Below are 23,128 nucleotides of genomic sequence, written 5' to 3'. Positions count from 1 at the left end.
TGATCATTTGGCTGACATAAGTCTTCTCAGGCTCAGGAGGTATGGCTGGAATGCAAACAGAGCTATGCATGATATATACTCATCATTTTCCAACTGCTAAAAGGCCTAGCCATATCCTTAATTAGTTAAATTCTTGAGGCCGGATTATTCATTTTTCGCTGGAGGAAGGGGGAAAAAGACTTTTCATCAACCTTTGACCTTGACCCAGAGCTCTTGTGTTGCCACTGTCTGGGAAATAGGCACAGTGTGGCCACGCACCAGTGAAGGCTGTGGCTCCTAAAGCCCAGCATCTTATTTCCCTTGAAAGCCCTTCAGTGATCCAGGCTGCAATGATGCTTGCTCAGCAGCCAGCTCCTGATGCTGGCCTACTTCTCCCTGTGTGTGTGTGTGTGTGTGTGTGTGTGTGTGTGTGTGTGTGTGTGTGTGGACTCACAGCACCATCTAGTGGCAGTGATTTTCAGTCCTGTTGTCTAAATAGAACACACTTGGTTTCTTGGGCATTTGTTAATGTAGAACAGGTAGGCAGGTTGTTGGGTTTTAAGGATGAATGAATGTCTATAGTTCACTTTGATCTATTTACCTTATCTATGGATACAGATAATGCTGTCACAAATTCTTCCATGAATTTGTATTTCTGAAGCACCTGCTGTGTAACAAAACCAACAGTATAAGTTTTGTAAATCAGTAAGAAAACCATCTCAAACTGCTAGGGCATTTTGATGTGAGGCTGAGGCTGAAAGCCTGAATCTGAAACTCTCACTACCCTGGGACTCAATGCCCACCACCTTCTCTCCCAACAGAGATTCCTTAGAATCTTGTGGTGGTTGCAGCCTTTCATAATAGGTGACTCTGTCTAAGAAGGTCCTTGATAGGCAGGGGACCCCATAATGCCAGCCAGACAAGAGCAATAGCCAGAGCTCTCTCTTACATTAAAACTGAGATGATCCATAGCCTTGGGGAGGCCAGGGAATACAGAATCAAATGTACAGGAAAAGTCTATTTGTGCATCTTCCAAAATACCAAAAGCACTCATGAACTACACTGAATGGATGTAGTGACAATGGTCTCACAATACACACAGAAGAATTCTAGTTATTTTTTTTCTGAGCAAGAACTATATATATAAGAAACAGGTGCTTCAAATGCCCTTGTTTGTGCGTATTTTCATCAAATATAAGCTCAAATCTTCATAAAACTGGCAGAAGTTAATCGTTCAGTAGGTTTGTGAATGAACTAAGGATTACATGTTTGTGTTTCTGTGAGGTTTTGTGTTTGTGTATATTTGTATATGTTTGTGTGTCTGTGTGTCTTTATGCATTTGTATATTGTTTCAATGTTTGTGTGTTGGCATACCTGTATCTGTGTGTTTTCAGAAACTGTGACTATTTATAAATTGAGTGATACACTGTTTGGTCACATGTAAATTTTTTTTTAAAGATTTAACTGTTTATTATAAGCGCCAGAGATGGTTGAGAGCTACCATGTGGTTGCTGGGAGTTGAACTCAGGACCTCTGGAAGAACAGTCAGTGCTCTTAACCACTGAGCCATCTCTCCAGCCCCTTTAATTTTTTTTTTAAGATTTATTTATTCATAATATGAGTGCTCTATCTGCATGCACACCTTTATACCAGAAGAGGGCATCAGATCCCATTATAGATGGTTGTGAGCCACCATGTGGGTGCTGGGAATTGAACCCCGGTCCTCTGGAAGAGCAGCCAGCACTCTTAACTACTGAGTCATCTCTCCAACCCCACATGTAAATTATTGAAGAAGACAAAAGGGAAATTAAAGACTTCCTAAAATTAATTTACATGAAAGTACAATGCATGAGAATTTAAAAAAAAATGGTAAATCAGAGGGGATCCTATAAGGAAAGTTTATAGCTAAGATTACCTACATTAAAAATCAGGTTTCCAAGAGAACACAGGGGTCCATGCCTGTATTCCTAGCATGAAATGGTTGGTTGACATTAGTTTGAATCTGCACTATATACACAGTGAGAGCCTGTTTCAAATATAAAGCAAAACAAAAATCAGAAAGACCACAATTAAATCATTTATAATGTAATTCAAAGTAGCATAAAAAAGCCAAACATAAGGCAGTAGATAGTAAGAAATAATGAAGATCTGTCAGAATAATAAAATGAAGACTAAAAGAAAAATACAAAGACTCAGTAAAACAACGAGCCACAAACACAAACAAATTAACCAAAGAACAGAGAAGACCCAAATTATTGAAATGAAGCATTTTATTACTTTATAACAGATAGTAATGAAAACTACAGGATCATTAGCAAATACTTATATTTTTTTGAAAAACAACTGGAAAATCTACAAGAAATGGGTAAATTCACACTTATAACCAAAATTAAATCAAGAGGTCATAAAGAATTTGAACAGGTCTATAGCAAGCAGTTGATTGAAACAGCAATAGTCTTTCAATAAAAGGGACCCCCCCATCTGAAAAAGAAGAGCCTCTACATCTTGTAGCGTTTCAGAGCAAGCTGCAAGCCCAGGGAGGGCTTCAGGTCTGACTGTCACTAAGGCCCACAGGCATTGATGAATTCCACAACTCACAGCAAAAGCTGCAGACACAGGTGAGAGACCCCAGCTGTCAGGGCAGTACCTGATGCTCAGTGGAAGACACCAGAGAGAAACTCCATCCCTGCACACCAGTTCCACAGAGAGAAACAACAGCTCAACCCTACTAGGACTTACTCCCTCAGTGAACACTGTAAAACTCACCACTGAGAGCAAAAGGAGCACTTGAATTTCTCAAATGAAAAGATGAAAGAAGAACTCAATCAGTGAACTAACTTTAGATTTTACAATCCCAGCACAGAACAGAAACATCATGAAAAATCAAGACACCTTATTTCCTCCACAAATCACTGTGGAATAGTGTGAAAGAGAGAACGAAAGGAAATAAGATAGTGAATCTACAATATGAAAATAGAGTTAGAATTGCTGAAGAAAAACCAAACTGAAATTATGATAGAAATGAAAAATTCAATAAGCCAAATGAAAAGTACAATGGAAAGCCTTACCAACAGAACAGATGATGTAGAAATCAGCAAATCAGGAATGGAAGAGAAGGTAGAGGAATTAGATCACTTACTAAAGGTGTATAATAATTTTTAAAAGAAATATGAACATGAAGTGGCCGAGCTGTGGGACACCATACAAAGATCTAAATTTTAGATGGACATAGGATGAGAAGAATGTCATAGTGAAGGCATAAAGAATATATTCAATAAAGTCATGGTAGAAATTGTCCCAGACTTAGAAAAAGAAATGCCCACCCAGGTACAAGACATCTATAGAACTCCAGATATATAGAAGAGAAAAGAAACTCTTTATGACATATTGTAGTTAAAACATTAAAAATGAAGAATAAAGAAAGGATATTAAAGGCTTCGAGAGAGAAAAGTCAAGTTACTTTATAAAGGCAGAACCACCTACAGCTGATTATTAGACAAAAAGCATAAAGTCAGAAGGGCTTGGAAAGATGTATTCCAAGTTCTGAAAGACCACAGTTATGAACTCAGACTATTTTGCTCACCAAAACTAACTATTAAATTTGAAGGTAAAATAAAAACATTTCATGATAACAACAGAATAAAACTTATGGCTACTGATCCATAAGTGTCCTGTCCAGTGTCCTGTGTTAAGGACACTGGACACTGGAGGAGATACTTGAGTCTGAAGACAAGGATAAACACACCCAAGAAGGCACAAGAATAAATTAATGACTCTAGAAGAGTCAATGAAAAGAGGTCTAAGAAAATACCACAAAACAATAAGATGACAAGAATTAAGAGACATCATTCAATAATAAATCTTAATATTAACAGTCTCAATTCCCCCTAAAGAGACAGACTAGCAGACTGCCTTGGAGAACAGAATCCATCATTTTGTTGCCACCAGGAAATTCATCTCACCCTGCATGATAGACACCACTTTAAGGTTAAGGATGTGAAAAAGGCATTCTGAGCAAATGAAACTAAGAAACAGCAGGCATGGCCATTCTAATATGTGACAAAATACACTTTGTGGTACTTTGAATGTAATTGGGCCCCATCAGCCCAAAGGGAGTGGCTCTATTAGGAGGTCTGGCTTTGTTGCAGTAGGTAGGGCCTTGTTGGAGGAAGTGTGTCACTGTGGGATGGGCTTTGAGGTCTCATATATATTCAAGCCAGGCCCAGTGTCCTAGTTCACTTCCTGTTGCCTGCTGGTCAAGACTTAGGACTCTCAACTCCTTCTCCAACACAATGTCTGCTCACATGCCACCATGTCGCACCATGATGATAATGGACTAAACCTCTGAAAATGTAAGTCACCCCAATTAAACATGTTTCCTTTATAAGAGTTGTCATGGTCATGGTGTCTCTACAGAAATAGAAACCCTAACTAAGACACATTTCAAACCAAAACTAATCAGAAGAGGTAAGAAGGCTCATTTCACATTCACTGAAGGAATAATCAATGAAGAGAATGCTATAGTCTGAAACGTATACACACCAAACACAGGTGCACCCAATTCCATGCAAGCAACACTAATAGATTTAAAAGCAAGGACTAACTCCAAGACAGTGAGAGCGGGTAACTTCAATACCCCAGGCTCACCAATACACAGGTCATCTGCACAAAAGCTAAATAGAGAAACAGTGGAGTTAAATTACATCATAAATCAAATGGACCTAACAGATTTCTATAGAACACCCCACCCAAGTGGTGCTGGTTAAGCTGTATAGAAGAATATAACTAGATCTTGAGCTTTATCTCTCCACGCAACCACCCATGGATCAAGGACCTCAACATGTGAACATAAGACCCAGGATCTGGAATTTGGTAGAGGAGAATGTAGAGAATGTGCTTCAATTAACAAGGACTTTCTGAACAGGACCTTGGTAGCTCAGGCCTTGAAGCCAACAATTAGTAAATTAAAATTAATGAAATTCAGAAGCTTCAGTACAGCAAAGGACATCAACATTCAAGTAAAGAGGCAGCTTACAAAATGGGAAAACCTTCACCAGCTGTGCATCTGACAGACAGATGGTATCTAGAATATACAATGAACTCTAAACAACAACAACAAAAAACTCTCAACAACCATCAGATACTACAGACTGTGAAATGAAAAGCCAAGTGCCAGGATGGGTTACCTTTGTTTGAGTTGTATACAGCGGGGTCCCACAGATCCCCCCCAAAAGAAACCTTTACAAACTATTGCTATTGCTCTTGGTTAAGAATTGAGTGGGAAGACTCTATTACTCAAGATACTACACCCCTGAGTCATAAAACATGGAGAATTCAAACTGGTGCTAAACTGGTGCTGAACTGAAAGTTTCATCTTTATTGGCCAGCTTTCATGGTGCTACAAGGGTCTATATGCCTGAGACTGGAGGAGAAAAGTCAACAACAGTCTTATCCACCTCTGAACCTTGTCACTGACCCAGGATATGTTTAGTAGTATAGTAGTGGCATGAATGTTACAGGAATAAGTGACCACTTTCCAATTATAGTTAAAATTCTTTCCACATGACATTAGACCATGTCAGGTGCCATCCACTAGGACAAAAGCCTGTGGCTGGCTAGGTCATAGATCCCTTACAGAACCTAGCATTTTGATTGTGGTAAATGAACACAGCAATTAATAGTCCTCTAAGTTCTTATCTTTATACTCATAGATCAGTGTACCTCTCAACCCTCATCCAAAACAACAGCAACATCAAACACCTTCTTTTTGCAGTAAATGGGAATTAATTCAGAGACCTACAGCCAGTCAATGTGCCAAGAATATACTGTAGAGTGCTCAGCTCTAAATAGGGCATCTTTATCATACCCACTCTTCACAAGACTCAGGGGTGGTTGTGGAAGAGGGGGTGGAAACATCTGGAAACTCCAGAAGGAGTAGATGTGGCAGCATTAAGAGTATTTGCCAGACACAACTCTCAGGGCTGTTATATACATAACCTCTCAGTAGTTGGAAATGTATGTACAAAACTTGCACAAGCTCAAGCCAGCCAAAATTCCAGTGTGAGATGAGAGGAGCTCATGAAGTCCCAGCACTTACTGAAGAGCTATTAACGACTGCTTGCTGGTAGGGGAGGGAGTCCCAGTTTTCTTCAGGAATGAGTCTCCTGAGAGGGGACCTACACACCAGTAAGTAGGTCCACACCCATGTACATATATATGGGCATCACTTATTGGTCTCAGTGAATATGTTAAAAAGAGAAAGAACATATTAAATTTGGAGTGAAAAGTGGGGAGGGAATAGGGAAAGAGTTGGAGAGTAGGGATTGGGGGGGGTGGACTTGGTCCAAACACTTTATATGTATGTATGAATATTAAATGAAATATTTTAAAGCCAAGGACTGGACAGATTTCTTGCTGGATTCTACCAAACCTTTAAAGAAAAACTAAGCAATGAAGCAATGATCCTCAACTCTTCCAAAAATAGAAAGGAAAGGAATACTACAAAACACAATTCTTTTTTGTTAGTTTGTTTGTTTTTTCGAGACAGGGTTTCTCTGTGTAGCTTTGCGCCTTTTCCTGGAACTCACTTGGTAGCCCAGGCTGGCCTCGAACTCACAGAGATCCACCTGGTTCTGCCTCCCGAGTGCTGGGATTAAAGGCATGCACCACCACTGCCTGGCTTACAAAACACAATTCTAATGAGCCAGTTTTCACCTGATACTCAATCTAGATAATGATATGGTAAGAAAATAAGGAAAACAAAACAAAAAAAACCAAATATCTTAATAAACATAGAACTTAAATTTGAATATTTTCCTTGCAAGCCAAGTTCAAGAAAATATTAAGAAGATCATAAACCATGACCAAGTTGATTTCACTCTAGAGATGCAAGGATTGTTTTATATGTGTGTGTGTGTATATATATATATATATATATATATATATATATATATATATATATATATGTATGTATGTATGTATATGGGTTTTATATATATATCAATAAATGTAATATAGAATAAAAATAGACATTAAGGACAAAATAACATATAGTCATCTTCATAGGTGTAGAAAGATCTCTTAGGAAGTTCAATATAATTACAAGAAAAAAATTAGACATAGAAGAAACTTATATTAACACCTCTTTATAATAAAGGCTACATCTTGCAAGCCTGTGGTCAGCATTATACTGAAAGTCAATTTCCTCTAAAATCAGGAACGAGAAAATAGTCTGCATACTTTTTACTCTTATACAATGCAGTGCTTAAATTGTTAGCCAGAGCAACAAAGGTAAAGGATAGAAATGACAGATATAAATAAGAAAGGAAGAGGCCAGTTTGTCCTTTTATTTGAAGGAGACATGATATTCTGCTTTAAAGACACTAAAGATTCTTCTCATAAACATTTCCAATGAAGTAGCAGGTGCAAAATTAACATACAAAAATCACCATGTTTCCTATATGCTAATAAACATTTGGGAAAAGAAATCAGGGAAGTAAATCCCCTTCATAATAGTGTTAATAAATAAGACACCTAGGAATAAACCTAGACAATGTGGTGAAAGATCTCAAACACGGAAACTTTAAACCACTGTAGAAAATTTAAAGATGACACTAAAGGACGGAAACACTCCTATGTTTTTGTGGAATGGCAAAATTCATAAGTGAAAACCACTATGTTACCAAAAGTGATCTAGATTCAGTCCCCATTAAAATTCTAATGGCTTTCTTCACAAAACTAGGAAAATATTGCAAAATTGATATATGGAAACACAAAAGATAACCACTGATTGCCAAAGAAATATTGAGCATAAGGAACAGTGCTAGAGGTATCACAACACCTGATTTTAAATTATTCTACAGTCAATGGAACAAAAGTAGTGTGGTGCTAGCCCCAAATAGGCATATTTCATATGGAGTAGACTAGAGGCTCCAGAAACAAACACACATGGCTACAGCCAACTAACTTTTGACAGAGGTGTCAAAAATGTACATCACAGATAACACAGTTCCTTTAATAAATGGTGCTGGATAGCTCCATGTAGAACACAACTAGACCCACCTTACACAAAAATCAACTCAAAATGAATTCCAGACTCAATGTAAGGCCTGAAACTTTGTAACTGCTGGAGTGAAATATAAGGAAAATATTTTAAGGTAAAGAATAGGCAAGAATTTTTCGAACAGGACTCTAATAGCTCAGGTAGTAACCCTGAGAATTTAAAAACTGTAAGTGCATATAAGTAAAGAGCTTCTCCACAGAAAAAGAAGCAATAAAATGGCGAAAGACAGCCTAAAATTTGGGGGGAAATATTTCCCAGCTCTACATCTGTCAAGGAACTAATATCTAGAATTTATGAAGAACACAGAAAATTAAACACCAACATCAGTCAACCAATTAACGAAAGGTCATCAGAACTGAACAATAAGACACTACTGCTGAATCTGATATGTATGTACCTTGATTGCAAGATACAGAGAAACCAAGCTGGAGCTGAGCTGTGATCTTCTTCCCTGGGAACTAGCTTTCTTAGTTCAGAAAGTTGTTGTGTGGCTTGCTCGGCGAGAAGTCCTCAACAGTTTTACCGAGCTATGAGCCCTGTGAGATTCATAACAATTTGCCAGGCAAGATGTGCTCAATGGTGCAAAAATGGATTGACTGCTATGGTTTCTCCAGCCACTTTCTTACTGGGTTTTAGACCTCCTTCACAGGAGGAATTCATGCCTGGTGATGCAAAACTGGTCAAAAGTCCATGGCTGTGGAGGTCATAGGTCCTATGGGAAAACCTACTGTTGTCTTGCTATCTGGACATGGTGTCAAACTGCCTTCTGAATGTTCACGTTTACATCCATAGATTATGGTTAGCCTTGGCTAAAGAAGCATATTCTTGAAGTGGACATTGGTTAAGGCAGAAAGTCCTAACTGATGAGAGTGCTGAGACTGTGGACTAATCAACCCTAAATCGGACATCTGTATCACCTCCTCCAATGGTCTGGGAACAAGGAGGGTAGAAACAATGTAAAAGCCAGATAATGGAAAAGAGTGCTTGCCACATTGTCTTCTGGTGTCGAACCCATGAACTCACAGCAACAGAGGACTGGGATCATCAACACTCTCATGGATCAAGAAGACGCCCGTAAGTGCCACTCTTCCCTTAGAAGGCAATTCATGGTTGATGGAAGTGGAAGAGTCATATTCCTCACTGTTGTAGCTCACCTATGCTCATCCAGGCAACCCTAATTACAGCGGGCCTCAAAAACAGACATGGAAGTAGCAAGGGGCATCTTGGGAATCAGCGGTTTGGCAGGAAGCAGAAGTGAGTAAGAGAGAATAACAGGAGAGATTATAATCCAATTATATTATAGATAGCTATGTAATAAAATCGTGAAAACAAACTGTAGAAAATAAATTGAGTAAATGAATTGAATAAGTAGCATTCAAAGGAAAAAATACAAATGGCCATAGAATATTCGAAAAAAAGAGTTGAAAATTCTTAGCCTCAAGGGAAATGCAAATTTAATCTACACTAGAATTTCATCTCTCACCAGCCAGATGGCTATCAAGGAAACAAATGACAAGAAATATTTATAAGGATGCAGGGAAAGATGAACTCCTAGTCACTGTTAGTAAGGATGTAAATTTGTGCAGCCACTATGGAAATGAGTGGGGAGCTCCTCAGGGAACTAAAAGTAGAACACATACCCAAGGAATTCTAAGGCAACATACCATATGCATACTTTCACACCCATGTTTATCAAAGTACTGCTTACAAAGCCCAAGATATGATCACCAGTCTAGATGTCCACCAACAGATAAATGGGTAAAAAATGTGTTATAGATACACACTGGAGGTTTATTCATCCACCGAGAAGAATGAAATCATGCCATTTGCAGAAAAATTGAATTAAAGAAAATCATGTTATGCAAAGTAAGTTAGACTCAGAAAGACAAAGGCTGCATGTGTTCATTCCTGTGTGTATTAATATATATTGTATTAGAAGAGGAACCAAGAGGGAGAAAGCAGGTGGAGAAGAGAACAAGAAAGGGCCATTGGATGTGGGAGAGAGACAGAATATCACAAGTTGTCTTTCATATGCTGGATACAAATGTAACTGAATATACATGCACACACATGACAGACATGAAGGCAGAGCTAGGAATATCTGAGAGGAGGAAGATGACATGTGAGGGTGGGGTGTGGGACTAGGAGGAGAGTGGGATGACAAATATGGGCAATAAGTACAATGATATATGTATGAAAATGTCATAACAAAACACATTTTTTTGAGCTAATAACAAAAGAACTTCCAAGGCATAGTTTGCATTGAACCTACACACATCCTCCTGGTAGTCTTGAACTTACCTCCAGGTGAGATCTCATACACAGGTAAAATAACTACTGTGCTGTGTTGCGTAGGGAATAATGACCAGGAAAGTTGTCATGTTTTGTGCAGGTGGATTGTTTTTACTATTTGTGATCTGGGGCTGTGTGAATCTAAGGATGTGGAGCCCACAAGTATGAAGAACTGATTGTATATGGATGACACAGAACAGGCCCCTTTCAAAGATGTTAAACACAGAACACTGGCTAATCTATCAGTGTGCTACTCAGTATGTTGAAAGCCCAGAGTGCAGAGAGCTGAGTGGTGGGAGCAGGCTGGCAAGAGGATCAAGAGAGGCTTATCTAGGAGGGCTAGGGGCCAATGAATGAAGAGTTGAACTATGGTGGGTGCATGCCTACCGCAAGCCTAGTGGGAACGAGCAGATGAGAGCAAAGATGGGCATGGAAGGCTCCAGACCCCAGGGTCCAGAGCAAGTGCATTGAAATCAAGCAGTAAAAAGGCTTCTATGAACGTTAGAAGAAAGGAAAGAGCAAGCTGGTGTTACTAGAATCTGTATATGCTTCGATTGCTAATGTATCTCATAGACTGAAACTTCAAAATATTTACCTAGTTTTTGTCCAATTCCTGGAATTAATCCAAAGCATATATCCATGAATTGCATCACAGTGTTGCTTACCATAGACAGAAAAAATGAAATAACATGAACTTTGTATATGCTCATGAAGACGAAAGACCTATATAATGGAACACAATGTGTCACAGTTTCAGAATAATGTTTAAGGTAGATAAAAAGGTTTCCAATGTGTGTTACATTACAGAACAAAATAGACCAGAGAGATAAGCCATTTAAAAACTGTAGGAGACTGTGTGTGTGCGTATAAACACACACGGTATGTGAGACATACAGAGAGATGGATACTTGTTACCCTCCAAAATAATAATATCGACTCTCTATTCTACTATCACGCCTGTGTTTTCCCCATTTTTAAATCAGCTACAAGATTCAGCTAATGTATCTACTGTCTATAGTGTTTTTAGATTTATTTTCATTTTATGCATATGAATGCTTTGCCTGCATATATGTCTGTGCACCATGTACATGCCTGATGCAGGAGTAGATCATAAGAAGACTCGAGATCTCCTGAGACTGAAGTTACAGATAGTTGTGGGTGATGAAAACTAAACTCAGGTCCTCTGCAAGAGCAAGTGCCCTTAACCACTGAGCCAACCCTACAGCTCCTAGTTCATAAGGCAATTTTTTTTTGCTTTTGGTTTGGTTTGGTTTGATTTTAGGGTGTATGTGTGTTTGTGTTGTAGGCCAGAGATCTATGTCAGTCATTCCCCACTTGACTCTTTTAAACAGTGTCTCTCAACTGAGTTCACTGATTAGCTAGACTGTGTCCCAATTGAGCCCAGGGATCCTCTTGTGTTGGCTTTCCAGACCTGGGATTAGGTATAAGACAGAGCTTGCAGGTGCATGCCTTAACACCTGGGCTTTATTTGTGCATGTTGGAATCTGAGTTCAAGTCCTCACGTTTGTAGGGCATCCTCCAGTCTCATAATGACTAGATACTGGGGTATATTATGTATAGATGTTTACATTTGCATATGTGTACACACATCACACTGCCAAGTTAAAATTTTCTAGCTATAAATGTATACTTTACATTACCCATAAGTCAGACATTTGTACACATGTAATTCCCTTAAGATACACTTTTACTGGAAGGATTGGGCCAATCTTTGAGCTGAACTATGACTATACTGCCCTCTCGTGGGCATTGCACTGATGTGTATATTTACTATAAACCAGTTCTCAGCAAAATGAGTCTTAGACCTAATGTTCTTACTGTATTAGAAGAGATAAAAACAGACAGTCGTGGGGTAAATATGATCAAAATGCATAAGCGCATGTATGAAAGTATCAAAATGAAAGCCATTATTTTGCACAATTAATATATGCTACTAGGTTTTTTTAAAAAAGTAATGCAATATTTTTGTTGTTGTTGTTTTTAAAGTATGCTTTCTTCAAAGTAAAATAGCAGACAGTACACTCACTGGGCAGGGGACAAACTGGAGAGACATTTGATGCAGACAGTGCTGGGAGATGCTACTCTGCTGTGCGCTCTGATATGGTGGTAAAACTGTCAACACTCCAGTGTTCTGCCTAGGTCTTTCATCACACACAAATGAAGGGATCCCAAGCAGCAGAGCTGCTGAGTTTCCTGACTTAGGCAGGACTCTGACTTTGCAAGCCTTCTCCTGGAAGTCCTTTCTTTCCTCTAGTGGTTTTTTGCCCAACAGACTAACAAATTCAGCCAGGAGCCCACTGTGCAGGGCTGTGTCCCCTGTGGTGGTGTTCACAACATTATCTTACACAGCACACATGTTCAGAGGGTGCAGGGGAAAAGAAGAGGAAAGGCAGCCATTGGTCACAAGGTAACCTGCTCATAAAATACAATAAATCACAGCTTGGTATACTCCCTGGGAGACAACCCAACCTGAGCTTCAGGGACTTGTCCAGAGGGCATCCATGCTCACCTTCCATGCAGTGATGACAGAAAGATCCAGACAGAAAATAAGAAGCAATTACACAGGCTTGACATAGCAACAGTCTCCAGCAGATCCCTTCCACGACCCTAGTAAGAAAGGCCTGGGGCATCTCTGTGGAGGCTTCCAACAGTGAGCACATGACTCTGGGGAGGGTGTGTGCTTAAGGCTGTCCTACCAGAAATCATTGGTCACCATCTCTAACTTCCCATGTCAGGTTTGCAGATTTGACAGGGAGAGGGTGTGAAAATGAGAAGCAATATTTTGAGTTTCATATTTGTCCTTTCCTGGGTTAGTAAACTGCAATCTGAACTTCTTGGAGAATGCATACGCATAGTTGTTTACATTTGCTCATTCATATGTACATCTCAATGTCCAGTTGAATTTCTCTAGCTATAAATGTATACTGTTTGTCAAATACAAATCTCTGCAACCACAGAGAGCCACAGTCCCAGGAGCCTTGTGCTTGTGCGAGAACATCAATAACCAGCAAGATGCTCCTGCTAACATTGATGCCCACAGCCTGGGGGAATCAACTCAGGACACTTTTAATTTACAGTGGGTTTACTGAAACATAATCCTAAAAAATTATAAGTCTCTGAATTTATCTTTGGGCTTCTTGTTTTGTTTCATAGTTCGGAACTGGGAATGGAGGCCAGGGTCTCATACTTAAACTCACAATCTACCCCTGAGCTCATTCCCGGCCAAAGGTGACTTCTTTTTTGAAGATAATGGGAAATGTCAGTGGCTCTCTTTAGGCTTACTAGAGATGTTGGTGAAGTTTATCTTTAGATCATGGAAACAATGGCCCACTGGAGCAATCCTGAAAGGTTTTCAGATCCCACATTGACAATTAGCTCCAGGTAAGTGTGTCAGGTGACAGGCACTTGGGGAGCATGCATCAACAATGGCTAGAAAGATTTCCAGTTTGCTCAGCGATGTGTGTTTTTAAATGACTGCTAACTTCTGGAGCATGGTGGGTACTGTAAGTAAAAACCCTACCTAAGCACAAGCACTTCCTTGGTTTATACTGGGTTTTATTGTACTGGGGGAGCTACATTTTATAAGACGATGGCTACTATTTTTAAACATTTCTAGGTCTGCTTTGGGCTTAAAAGGGTACCATGCAGACATCAGCTTTCACTACACACTCATGCTTCATCTTTTGCATTAGATACAATGTCTTACAAAAGAGTAAGGGCAAAATTTTACTTGAACAATGTACCCATCTGTGTATTTTTTTCAACTGTTCAGTGTCATGAGCAATATCACAGTGCACATTTCTGTACAGATGTTCAGACCATGTTTCTTATAACCTCCTCAGGGTGGATGTTACCAAGGAATTACTGCACCAAGGGAAACAAACCCACCAGTTTTGTATGGAGTGTAAACTGGTTATCTGTTCCTGTAACAAATGCTTGCAAAATACCAATTTACAAAGAGAAAATGGTCTTTCTGGATCAGTTCTGAGAAGTTCAGTAATAACTTGTTGGCTCCATTATTTTGGGCTTGTGTCAAGACAGATGACATAAGGACAGGAATGCATGGTACAGCCATAGCAGGTATCTCATACTAGGAAGTCAAAGGGAGGAAGAGGAAGGTTATCCCCTTGCCTTGAAGACTAGGCCACATCCCTTGAAGGCTCCATCTCTCCCCACTATCACTGCTTAGAGGGTAAAGCCTTTAGTATACTGGCCATGGAGGGACATTGAAGATCCACACTACAGTGTGAGGTCTGATGTCTGATCTCAGTGCTGAATAAAAAAGCTGTTCCCCTAAATGCCTGCAATGGCTGGACACCAGGTCCTCCCTTGCCAGCATGTAACCCATGCATTGACAGTAACTTTTACTGACATTTCACTGTCCTTGCAAAATCAGTAAAATAATGGTTGGTGTTTGTCTACTTGACCCAATGTTAACTGAGAAAATTCCTCCATAAGATTGTTTTGGCTGAGCAGTGGTCGCGCATGCCTTTAATCCAGCACTCGGGAGGCAGAGCCAGGCGAATCTCTGTGAGTTTGAGGCCAGCCTGGACTACAGAGTGAGTTCCAGGAAAGGCGCAAAGCTACACAGAGAAACCCTGTCTCAAAAAACAAAACAAAACAAAACAAAAACAAAAACAACAAAAGATTGTATTGTATGTAAGTGGACTACTGTGGGGTACTGTCTTGATTTATGATTGACACAGAAGGGTCCAGCCCACCATGGGGGTGCCACCCCAGAAAGGTGGTCGTGGGTTGTATAAGAAAGCAAACTGAAACTGAGAAGGCCATAAAGAGTAACAGTGTGTAGCACTCCTCCACAGCCTCTGATTCAGTTCCTGCCTCCAAGTTCTTGTCTTGAGTTCCTGCCCTGACTTCCCTCAGTGATGATCTGTTACATGGAAGTACAAGCTGAAATAAACCCTGCCCTTCCCACATTGCTTTTGGTCGCAGTGTTTCATCATAGCAGTAGAAACCTAAGTGAGACGGCTTTAGCACACTAAGATGCTCAGCAGTTCCAAGAACTATTCCACTTCTCAAGTGTTGTAGACTGAGAAAAAGAAAACTCATTATCAACTTTGCAGCTCATTAACAGACTCGCTCTGCATAAACAACCACTCATTACTGCCACAAGTCGCTGTGGCTCTCATCACTCTTACCCTTCCTTCTGGGCATGGCACTCTAAAGCTGGTACTAATAGGACTCTCCTAGATCCAGTAAGAATGTGGCTGTGCTCCAGCAAACAAATGTGATAGATAAGGCAAGGATATTGCTTAAACTGTGGCTGGCCCTTTGACGGTTCTGTGATCCTGAGGTGATTACCAAACTTCTAGGAGCCTCCTTCACTTTGAGCATTAAATGTGAAGGTGTTACCTGCACCTGGCTAGCAAAACTCTTTGAGGACAGAAGGATTTAACGTCTGTGCCCTAAAAATGACACTCAATGAGGGGGGCCCTTATCCTACCTGTTTCCCCTCTCTATAGTGTAGTTAACTCCACTTCTCGCATAGGTAATGTGCACCAGAGTATGGCATCACATTGCATCAAGTAAAGATGCACATTTTATGATGTCAGGCTTACATTTTGGATATAACTAGTCTCTTGGAGATGAGACTCAAGGACAATAATCTAGTGGGATGGTGGATATCTTTATTCTATGAAAAAAAAGCCACTCCCACAATAGCCAAATTCAATCATCACCCCACTGCTAGATGCCTCCTAGGATGCTCCATGAGCTCACTCTGTCTTGTACCTTTCTCTGTTAACCTGAGGTCCCTTGTAGACTTTTGGTTTTCCATGGGGTATTGACCTAGGGCTCATTCTCAATCTTGCCTCTGTTTTTCAACTTCTCCACAGACTTCTTTGAATGAAGAATGTGCTGTGTAGACACACTTACTTTTTTTTTTTTTTTTTTTTTGGAGCTGAGGACTGAACCCAGGGCCTTGCGCCTGCTAGGCAAGTGCTCTACCACTGAGCTAAATCCCTAACCCCTACACACTTACTCTTACAGTTGTGTCCATCTATGGGCACAAGTTCAAAGGCACTGTACAGAAAAGTGAAGGGTTGGGCAGAAAATGAAATACCAAGATGCATTTCAGTGTCTTGCTCCTACCACTCTGCTTACTAGTCAAATCTTGCTGCCAACCAGGTGCATGACACCATGCCCATATGTCCCTGAAGGCCTATAGTTGGAAACACAGCCTCCAAGTGTGACAATAGCTATATTATTTTCCAGTATGGTTATGTACTAAAGTTCTTTTTGAACAAAAATTTACTAAAATGAATTCTACAGATACCTAGATGAGTGTGTGTGTGTGTGTGTGTGGCTAGGGAATACAGCCTTACTTTTTTTGTTTTCTGTAACCTTGAAAGCATTTCCTCAAGCTTACTTATGCTCACCATGGAAACTGAAAAGCTATGAAGGACTCTTGCTCATTGGTCAATTCATCTATTAACTGAAGTCTATGAGCAATTCGGAATAAGAGTGGCAAATGTCCTTTTAAATTAAAAACATTAAAACTTATTCTTAGTATTTAAATCTTATCAAAACATAAGAATTGGGTTTTCAAACCTTGAAAAAGCTGTACAACTGTAACAAAACATGGGTTCATTTTAGGTTCTTAATAAAGTTTTATAAAATATAATTTCCCTCTTTCATTATCTGAGTCACTACTTCAAAGGATGCTCTTGAGCATGTACCAAAAATAAAATGGAGTACAAATGCTGATGTCTGTGGACCTCTTCAGCCCAGGGAAACAATCTGAGCCAACCTTAGCATCTGTACTTCTCCAAGCACAAGTTCTCACTGTGCAGTGCACCACAGTACACACACACACACACACACACACACACACACACACACACACACACGTGCTCCACACACATGCACAACCTTCAAATCATCTGCATATCCATTAGGCACCAAGCCTCATCCAGGTATGTCTGGGACATACCTGGATATAGCCATCAGCTGAACTGGCCAGCTACCCCGGGGTACTCAACTGCTCACCGCATGGTGTAGAGAAGTGTGCCATCATCCTCCAGCCTCAGCAGCTTGTTGGGTGTGGTCATGTTGTGTGCGATGGACTTCTTCCCATTGTGGAAGAATGTGTCTGGGGTCCAGATCTTGCTGGCAAGAAGATTGTTGAGAGGCAGGCGTTGCATGGGCCCCTTAAACCGCAGCCTTTCATCTTTCCAGCTTTGTCGGAAAAACACATCTATGGTATATTCCTAATACAGAAGAAGGCATCAGGGTGACATCTCAGTGAGAGAGGCCCTTAACACAGTTAATTCAGTGTGGGAATTGTTTGTGTTGACCGGGCTTTGGTACCTACCATTTCCGTATCAGACACTGGGCCAAAGCTGGTAACGTAGATGTCTGTTCGCACCTGCGTGATTCGCTCTGCAACACAGACACAGGTTGCTTTGCAGTGCCTCACCATATGCCTCCTCTATACTGTGCTGACGTTCTCAGTGTGGCACTCAACTGCATTCTTTGTAACAGTGGCATATTTATGTGTTTTGTGAACCTGGAAGACTTGAAAAAAATGCTCAATGGACCTGGGCTGTTCCAAAGTACAAATGAAGTAGAGTATCCATCCATCATGTTAGGAAAATGGCCTGGGTCTCATGGTACCTCAGCCCCTGGGGAGTGGTCTTCAATAGATGTGGACTAAGATGGGAAGTCTTGAGTAGTGACACTCCTAAACCTGGAGCCATAAGGCCAGCCTACTGTGGATACTGACTTGAGTGAATACCATAACAAGAGTGGAAGCACTGTGCAGACTCAGAAAAAGAGCAATGAGCAAGGGCTTTGGTGCATGCCAACACAAGTCTATCTTGAAAAGGAACCGCTCCTCCTTATATGATATTGTGAGTTGTTAGAAACTCCCATCACAGGGTCCTACTGTAAGGATCCTGTATATGCACAGCTCAGGGTCTCATCTGGCACTTTATTATGTCATCAGCTCATCAGCAGGAGACTGCATACCAGCCTAAAAGCTGGACGTGCACCCCCACGTGCTTTCTTGGTCTCTGTCTCTCTCTCCATGCTCTCTCTCTGCTCTTGGTCTCTATCTGCATCGCTGGGTCTCTCTCTCTCTCTCTCTCTCTCTCTCTCTCTCTCTCTCTCTCTCTCTCTCTGCACCCCCCTACGTCTCTCTCTTTCTCTCCTTCTCCTAATAAAGCTCTAAAAGGTACCACTGGGTTCTGTCATGACTGTGACCTTTCTGCCGCGTAACCAGCGCTAAACCAGCACCAGCCACCAGTACCATATACCCTTTCACCTACCATATTAACTAAAGTGATGGGGTATACAGAAGTATAAAAATGATCAATGATACTGGGACAGAAGCTCATGTTTTCCCTGGGTCATGAGCAGAAACTACATTCAGAATGCACCACCACCCACACTTAACCACTCCAAGCTGCCTAATGGCACAGTGGGCTCAAATAGCTTCCTGAATCTCCTTTTGAGGCATTATTTCACTTGCATGGTATGTATTTACCATGTCTGTGTAGTATGACTTCAGTGTCTGCCTTCCCAATAAGATATAAGCCCCACTGCACCCTCTGACCCACAGAGGCCCATTGGGCTCTCTGCTGAATGAATAAGAGTGACACAGGCTATCTGAATAAAATTCTGCAAGAGTTGATGGCAGCTCAGCAGTCCTCTCTGTGCTTCGGCCCTGTGAATGTGCGAATAGAGATGAAACTGTTGGGCACTGAGCCCGATAATGTCTGTCAGTGGGGTAGACAGATGTCATCAAACCTGTGAGGACTTTTCCTGCACTAAAGACTGTGAATATAAACCTGTGCTTTCTGTGGATCTTCATTAATAATACAAACATCAGAGAACATTTTATTTCAAGAATGCATCTGGCAAAGGGTGTAAAGGTTTGTATGTATAGGAACAAAGGTAGTAGATAGTTTGGAAGTAGTCACTATTTCAGACCTCCACTAGGGTTCAGGAGACTTCTCCTTTGGATAAGCAGGGCCATTGTAAATACCTTAACTATGAACTCAGTGAGAAATCAGACTTCCGGCATGTAAAGGCACAAAGGAAACCTTCAGTGGGCAGTGGAATTCTGATGAGCATTTACAGACAAGAGAGTGAGGGCCTTTTCTTATTTCCTAACACACCGTATGCTCAGTTTTAACAGCATCTAAGAACTTGGTTCCTCCCTAAGGAACTAGAATGGACTGTCAGATTATTTGGAAAGCAGGGAGTCTTCAGCAATGTGATAAGGAAACTTCCCTCCAGCCCCATGAATCTGGAAAATAATAACACAGGACACAAGATACATAGGCTCTCCACTCAAAATCCTGGAAAAGTAGTTCTCTCTGGAATTGTCTGCATTTCAGTCAGCATATCATTATGGCTGAGGGTGAGTTTTGCCTAGATCTTTACAGGCATCAGTTGGAAACACACTCACCTCCCAGCCCAGGCCGCAGTCTGTTGTCATAGCCATCCAAAAGCCCGTCCAAGATCCTGGTGAATATTGTGATGTTGTCATTGGTCTCGTCTCGTACAGAACCGGTTGGCATTTGTGAGAAGCTTTTAAAGAGAAAAATGAAAGAAAGAGAAAATTCCAATTGCTTCTTATAAATATATTTTTTTCAAGACAGGCACACAATACTCATATGGCATCTGACCTTGGAGGACTGGCATGTAATAAATAGACCTCCCACACTGCCTTGGCTGGCCACTGGGTTCCCTTCAGAAGCCCTGGATCTTGAATATTCTTAGTTCTGCTCTAGGCAAAATGGCTGTCAAACTAACATCAAGCTCCAGGCTCCCCATTCTTTTTGAGGAACTGAAGGTTCTTGTTTCTTTTCTAAAGTCCGGCTGCTGTGATATGATGAGTCATATAATGTGGCTCTCAATGCTTTAGCCACATTTGAAAAAGAAAAAGAAAAAAAAATCAGTCTCTGAACATGAAGTAGCAGGATTGTAAAATCGCAGGGATTTCAGAACTTTATCTAAATCAGAAAAACTGAGTTCGAAAGTCATCACTGAGAACAGGGAGGCAGGAAATTTTAACCTAAGGAAATGTGTGGTGGCACAAACTTTCAATCCCAGCACCCAGGAGGCAGAGATAAGCAGATCTCTGTGAGTTCAACACCAGCCTGGTCTACATAGTGAGTTCCAGACCAGCAAAAGCTATACAGTGAGATCCTATCTATCTATCTATCTATCTATCTATCTATCTATCTATCTATCTATCTATCATCCACCCATCCATCCATCCATCCATCCATCCATCCATCTATCTATGGTAGAGGACAAGAAGGTGAGCCCGAATCTCACTGCACCCTTATTAGCAGACTGGCCTTCATAAAATGAACAAGAATATTCTGGTTTCATTCAATGGTGTGAAGTTTTCCAGACTCCAAAAGAAGGTGGAGCTGGAGCTGGAAGCCAGAATCGACCTACTTAAATGTGATCAATGAAAACAATTATTTCCAAGAACTTGGTCCGGCAGACATACAGCGATTCTGACCTCAGCATATACCTGGAGAAAAGCTGAACAAACCAAGAAGACCATCTGAGGGACAGAAAGTCTACATGCCCAGGAGACAGTAACATGTCTAAAAACCACAGATCCTCCATTTATTTCAGATGATTTCAAGTGTGCAGTCAGCACCTGACGTACAAGCTGGTCTGGGCTTCCCAGACTCAAGGCGCATTACCAGTTGAAATTCAGTACTCTTGGCACTCAGAAGAAGAGCACATGATTCCTGGCACTTCTCTGGGAAGCTTGGCTGTGGGATGCTGGGTCTGCAGAAGCACTTCCTCTCATGCAGTTGTTGAAATCAGACTTGCCATCTCTCTGTGAGAAGCTGAGGTCAGAATGCACATGCCCTTTCCCCACTCAGCTCTTGAAAACCATGCATTTTCATTGATTGCATCTAAGCAGATCAATAATTCCCTGGCCCCAACGAAGGTCTCTTTTGAATAAGCATAAAGTTCCCTTGATCTAATTTTCATATCATGATTAAAATGCATACAACTGAACCTCTCACAAGCTAAGCTTAGGTCCTGTTAGTACAGAGCCTACAGATGTGAGTATTTCATTCTGTTATTTAGTATTTGAAAATGCTACATGCCTCTTATGTCTAACACTCATGAGAATCTCAAACTTCAGAAGAAACAATGGAGCCACCCCCCACACACACACCACTCCCAGTAGCTAGTGGCTAGGTGGAAAGCCTTAAAGCATTTGGGCTGCATAAGAAGAATGCTGTACTCTAGGTTTGCTTGGTTGTCTAATAACTGGGCACAAAACGTCTGGCCTCACAGTCTCCTTCTCATGACATTCAGTTATTGTCCATCTGGTTATCCAATTTTAGGCAATATCCAAATGCCTAATGTTCGAAGGGCCTCACTATCTCTTCAATTTAAAAATTAAGGTGTGAGATATTCAACAGTAGGAAAAAACAACAACACTGTCCATCTTCATGCATGAGTCCATTTCCTGCTGCTTAAAGTACCCAAGGTCAATTTTGTTCAAAAGTCTTAAAAATGTCATAAATAGGCAATTCAGAATTGATAAATTGTATATTATCTGGGGAATAGTACTTCTGAGTATCCATATTGTATGTGCTACCTGCAATTAGTCATTTAATAGCTGTCTCAGTTATCAGCTGGCCTGTCACATCATTGTCATGTAAAATGTCAAGTAACATTTATTTTATTTAATAAATGGTCCTGAAGTACAAGGGTGATGATGTTGGCAATTTCATTACAGTATGGTGTTAGAATTTTTCTATTTTATTACTATTGTTCTTGATCTCTTAGTATGCCTAATTAATAGACTGAAATTTACCACAGGTGTGCATTATATGGAAAAAAAAATTTGCAGATGTGGGATTTAACACTATCCTAAATTTTGGGCACCCACCAAAGGTTTGGAATACATCCACACAATCAAGCAACAATTATTTTGTATTCCAAGGGCTTTTCTAAGCTGGTCGATTATTATGAGTTGTGAAATGTTATTCAATCCCATTGGATAGGATACCCAGCTATCAAGAGAAAAAGACTTGGTGGTATCATTGGCTATTTTCATGACAGCGGGTCACTGTATTGCTTAGTGTGCTCTCTCTCTCTCTCTCTCTCTCTCTCTCTCTCTCTCTCTCTCTCTCTCTCTCTCTCTCTCTCTCCCTCCCTCCCTCCCTCCCTCTCTCCCTCCCTCCCTCCCTCTCTCTCTCTCCTCCCCGTCTTTCTGTAGATGTATGTCCATTGCTTCACTGTTTCAGGCAATTGGTGTGCCTCTTGGATCTGAATCTCACTTTACACATACCCACATTGTCACCAATGCCAGGGATAGATGCAATACTTATGAATTCCAAAGATATTTCCATTTATTGAACATAATTTATTATTTTTTATTTTATGTACATGGGTATTTTGCCTGTATGCATGTCTATGTACATGACTGGTGCCTACAGAGGTCAAAAGATGGCATTAGATTTTCTCAAACTAGAGTTACAGATGGTTGTGAATCACCATGTGGTTGCTGGGAATTGAACCAATGTTCTCTGGAAGATTAGTCAGTGCTCTTAACTTCTAAACCATCTCTCCAGCTAGACACAATTTTTATTATATATTTTATAATATCTACTCACACTTGCCCATAATGACAAATTTTCTTGGCAAAATTTCAGTATCTTCCCTGCCCTGCCATAATTGCCTCCTGTATTGATCTTCGGTTCTTCATGTAGCAGCATTCAGGGCTCGGTATGGGGGGGGGGTTGGAATATTTTCATTGTT

The 23,128-nt window shown here is 40.6% G+C and overlaps 1 protein-coding gene across 1 annotated transcript in view; it reads right to left on the bottom strand.

The window, feature by feature from the left end:
- The window catches only part of Gabra5 (gamma-aminobutyric acid type A receptor subunit alpha5), a 101,121-nt gene that overhangs the window by 64,061 nt on the left and 13,932 nt on the right, over positions 1 to 23,128 (bottom strand). Inside the window, exons 4-6 of the mRNA XM_059253339.1 lie at positions 19,788 to 19,909; positions 17,688 to 17,755; positions 17,363 to 17,583 (exon numbers count right to left, since the gene is read on the bottom strand). Coding sequence (XP_059109322.1) covers positions 17,363 to 17,583; positions 17,688 to 17,755; positions 19,788 to 19,909 — 411 coding nt within the window. The remainder of the gene's footprint in view (positions 1 to 17,362; positions 17,584 to 17,687; positions 17,756 to 19,787; positions 19,910 to 23,128) is intronic.

The sequence above is a fragment of the Peromyscus eremicus genome, chromosome 1 (genome assembly GCF_949786415.1).
Source record: "Peromyscus eremicus chromosome 1, PerEre_H2_v1, whole genome shotgun sequence".
NCBI lineage: Eukaryota > Metazoa > Chordata > Mammalia > Rodentia > Cricetidae > Peromyscus > Peromyscus eremicus.
Note: the sequence above shows the minus strand (reverse complement) of the source record. Positions and strands in the feature narration are given on the sequence as shown.